The 4558-nt window shown below is 35.8% G+C and overlaps 1 protein-coding gene across 1 annotated transcript; it reads left to right on the top strand.

The window, feature by feature from the left end:
* Positions 1-2771: 2771 nt before the first annotated feature.
* On the top strand, positions 2772-3914 carry LOC128246374 (G-protein coupled receptor dmsr-1-like). The gene has a single exon (XM_052964557.1). It carries the CDS (start codon positions 2772-2774, stop codon positions 3912-3914), a length of 1143 nt encoding a protein of 380 aa, XP_052820517.1.
* Positions 3915-4558: the final 644 nt, after the last annotated feature.

Genomic DNA, 4558 nt, shown 5'->3' on the forward strand with positions numbered 1-4558 from the left:
TTTCTGGATGTTTGTTTTAACAGCCTGTATAAATTGTTGTTTGACAAGACAGTGGAATTTTAATAATACAACATTTTGTTGGAGCGAATGCCACAATAAAATGATTATGTTAAGGCAGATCTAGAATGACATTAAACATTGATTACTCAAACCTGATATTCTTAAATCTTATGAATTTATATAAATAGTAGTTTTTCCTATGTCTATAAATAATATTTTATAAAAAACAGCATGTATTTGTTATTTCTTATCATTCGTGTCTAACACGGTCAAACCCTTTCTATGTCCATCCCGTGCGTGTACGGCCTCCGTATATTCATCCCGTACATGTTCCGTGTACGGGTCCGTATATCCATCCCGTACACGTTGCGTGTACGGAGTCCTATATCCATCCCGTACACGTTGCGTGTACGGGGTCCGTATATTCATCCCGTACACGTTGCGTGTATGGGGTCCGTATATCCATCCCGTACACGTTGCGTGTACAGGGTCCGTATATTTATTTCGTACACGTTGCATGTACGGGGTCCGTATATCCATCCCGAACATGCGAGTGTACGGGCTCCATACATCCATACATATATTTTATATATATTATAAAATAATGCTATGCTAAAAATATGTATTTCTTCAAAAACACGTGAAAAAAATATAAAATATTTTTGTATATACAATGATAACTCCGTATATCCACGGGTACGGGGATGGATATACGGAAGTCCGTACACGTGGAGTTCCGTATACGTATTCGTGTACGGGTCCTGTACACGGTGGGTGTACGTGTCCGAACACGCCCGTATATTTAAGATGTACGGGACCGTTCTTTCCCGTATATTCAACCATTTTCCGCAGTGTAAGAGAACGTTATATCAAATTAATCTTTGTATTGTGATATGTGACGTTGTGTCTATCTCGTAGCGTGTCTGTTTCGCGTTTTTCCTTTTCGCTTAAGTAATGATACTTAATCTAAGTAAACACCAAATAGCTGTTGGTAGATACCTCTATGATTCTTTTTGTAAATCCAAGCTACAAACGACGCTTTCTGCATTTTTGTCACATTATAGATACTTATCAACAAGTGAGTTTTAATATGACACTTTTTATGAAGTGAAATCATTTATACAAGCATGGTGCTTACGTTTCACACGCTTTTATCTTTCTCGATGTCTGAAACGTGAACGAGTTCCTATAATATTCTACCAAATGTTTATCAGCAGTTGTTACTTAAACATTATTTAGATGGCCTTTGTCAAAATCGAAGAAATAATTGTATTTGTATTCCATAAAGTTAATTCTACTGTCTTTTTCTTCTTTTCAGGTGCATCAAATGTGGAAATGTTAATAGAAAAACAAACCCATTAAAGTACGCAGAAGCGATCTTAATTCGATTACAAGACATCTGTCATGACATCTGATGTCAGTGACATCTGCGGTTAGTGCACTAATCGTATCACTTAACGTTATGACGCACCCTTTTCGCTGTTGTAGTATACACGAAACTAGTGAGCAAAGTTCCAGAAGAACAAAGAAGTTAATTGATGTTTTGAAATAAGAAATAAACATACGCGCCGCTTTTGGATAAAAAAATAATAAATAAGACGTTCTATTTAAAACAGGCATTACCCATCTGACTTTCATGCACGTTTCTAATAACTTACTTTCTTCAAGATGTATGGAACCAACCGACGGTCTACAAACGTTATCACTGCAAAATGGCCATGTGTTATGCCGTGATAAAAGACTACAGTTACTACAGTTTTTGACATCGGCATATCCGTAGTGAGAAACTAGATGCTTATTTACACTTCGAATTGGCAGAAAAGTGTATTTATCCTAAGAAATTATTTTGCTGCCGTGAGGTACCTTTTTGCGATGTATCTGACATGAAATGCGCATTGGTCGCACTTTTAAGCATTTTAATATAATGATTAGTTGAGTTATGTTTTGATAATGTTGAATGTCAATATACTTCAAATTAGTTGAACTTGAAATAATGTTACCTGACAGGAACAATTAAATGATGCCTCGGCTTTTATACGACTTGGCATGTGACGTCATTTTCCTTAAATATTTTACATAGGTAATCATTTGGAAGATACGATTAGATAATATGTGTCGGTTTGATCTTTAATAATGTTTTCTTTATTTGTTCCCAGTTTTAGTACAATGGTGCTTTTTATTATAAAACTCTATGATCACACAGTTTTAAACCTTTTATTTTATAAGGCAGACTGTGTCATAGTTTCAAACAATGACTGCATCGTATCTTTGAAAAGTTTTTGCATTATGTACTCTGAATTGTATTCCTCCGTCTGCAGATAGAGTTGGGATCTCTGAAGTACTTGGGGTTTACCTATAAGTTTATTATTATTTGATTTGTTATTAAGTTTCCTCAGTTTAATGTATACTTTGATAAGATTGACCTTTTATGTTTTTTCATTGTTTAGGATTGTTGGGATAAGAGTGAGGTTTGCGCACGTAAACCGGTTTAAACTCCCAGTAAATTTACATTTTGCTGACCGTTCCAAGGCGGAACCTAACAATCCTTGATAAACATACCTACTTTTGTTATGTATGGTATGTATGCACTGTGCTGTTTGTGGAGTTTTGTGCTGTTCTTCCATGTTTCTTGTTTGTGTTTGTTTTGTGTGTTCTATGTCTTTGGCGTTTACCCAGTGCCATTAAACCGGGTTTGTGTTTAGACATTTTGCTACTGAGCCTGTTTCTGTAGTTTTTCACATAAATATTGTATAATATCTAATGCTGATACAATGAACACAACAGCAGCAGTAGCCACCACCTCGGGCCCTCCGATGATCGTTTACCATACAGAAACCCTGAACACATTTAGCAGATGGTACAGCACCATTCATGGCTATGTAAGCATTATAATATGTGTGTTTGGTATTCCAATGAATATCATAAACATAATAGTGCTAACTAGGAAGAAATTACAAACGCCCATCAATAGTGTGTTGACTTGGTTGGCAGTTGCCGATATGGCAACAATGATGTCATACGTTCCTTTCGCCTTTCATTTCTATATCAGCTACTCAGCGAACAGTATGTCCGCGGAGAAAAACACGTGGGGATGGATGCATTTCCTGCTCGTGTATCTGAATTTCTCCTCTACTGCTCACACAATTTCAATATGGCTGTGTGTAGCCCTTGCAATTTTCCGTCATAGCCATATACATTCACCGGCCAAAGGAAATCTAACAAGAATGCGACGCATAATTCGTGCACGAGTGGTTGTAGGAATAATATTCATTGCGTCCATTATTCTGATGATTCCAAACTATCTTAGTCATTCGATTGACGAGTGGCCATGGAAGGACAATACTACAATATATGTCTTTGAAAAGTGGAATTTGGGTTCCGGAAACGTGAAGCCTATGATTCTTGTCAGTTTGATTTTATATAGCTGTCTGGCTAAGCTAGTTCCATGTGTTTTGATAATAATCTACGGGGCGTTGTTACTTATAACCTTGAATAACACAAGATTAAAAAGCAAGAAGCGGATGTCAGGGAACGGTTCAGTTAACCAGCCTTCTCGGCGAAATCGTGATATGTCGAGGACTACAATGATGTTATTGATAGTCATTGTTCTATTCCTGGTCACGGAACTGCCACAGGGCGTGCTAATTATGTGTTGTATATTTCTTAAAGATTTCTTCGAGGAAGTTTATATTCCGCTAGGCGATTCCATGGATATTATTGCCTTAGTGAACAGTAGTGTAAACTTTGTACTCTATTGCTCTATGAGCCAAGAGTTTAGACGGACGTTTATAAATCATTTTTGGAAATGTGGGCGGCAAAAACGTAGACCTCAAAGGTCACTTGTGTCTAGCCACTACAACAATGATCAGCTTCATGCATCACTAACCGAGTTCTTGCCGCTCAACCCGGAATGATGAGGATAAATGTGTTTTAACATTCTGTTATCCTTTCACATTACTCAATGATGAAAAACACACGACCTGGTACTGGAACCACATTGCATAGCTGGCTATTCAACTAGGAAATTATACCGGACATTTGTGGCTTATATCACATATTTTTATACATTTGTTTGGTAGTTTGGAAAATATGTATATATGTATTCATTTAAGATTAATGTAACATACGAACCATATAGTATTAAGTTAAAATGTACAGAAATATTAATTTAATTATTATTATGCTAATTATGATATTCATAAAAATGGCCAATTCATATCTAGAGAATACTTGTTGTTTTTTGCATTTGATAGTTAGACAACTGGCTTAAAATGGTGGTTGTTGTCTTAACCATGACCCAATGTATTCAATGTAAATATTCTGGTGTGTAATTTGCATATACATGTATATTGTACTTCGTAGTATTGACATCTGTTATTTTGCAAGAATTGTGATGAAGAAAGTCTGTGATGTATGATAACTTTAATTGTTTAAATATATTTGAAGACCATATAAAAAGGTTATTTTAAGATCTGAAACAACGATATATGTGAAAACAGTACAATTTCGGACCAGATATTTCAAATATTTACTACCTAACTTTGGTAACTTTGTTGAA

This window comes from Mya arenaria, chromosome 9, assembly GCF_026914265.1.
Source record: "Mya arenaria isolate MELC-2E11 chromosome 9, ASM2691426v1".
NCBI classification, from domain to species: Eukaryota; Metazoa; Mollusca; class Bivalvia; order Myida; family Myidae; genus Mya; species Mya arenaria.

Excerpts from the sequence above, each read along its gene's own strand:
- LOC128246374 (XM_052964557.1), top strand. The coding sequence starts at position 2,772 with ATGAACACAACAGCAGCAGTAGCCACCACCTCGGGCCCTCCGATGATC.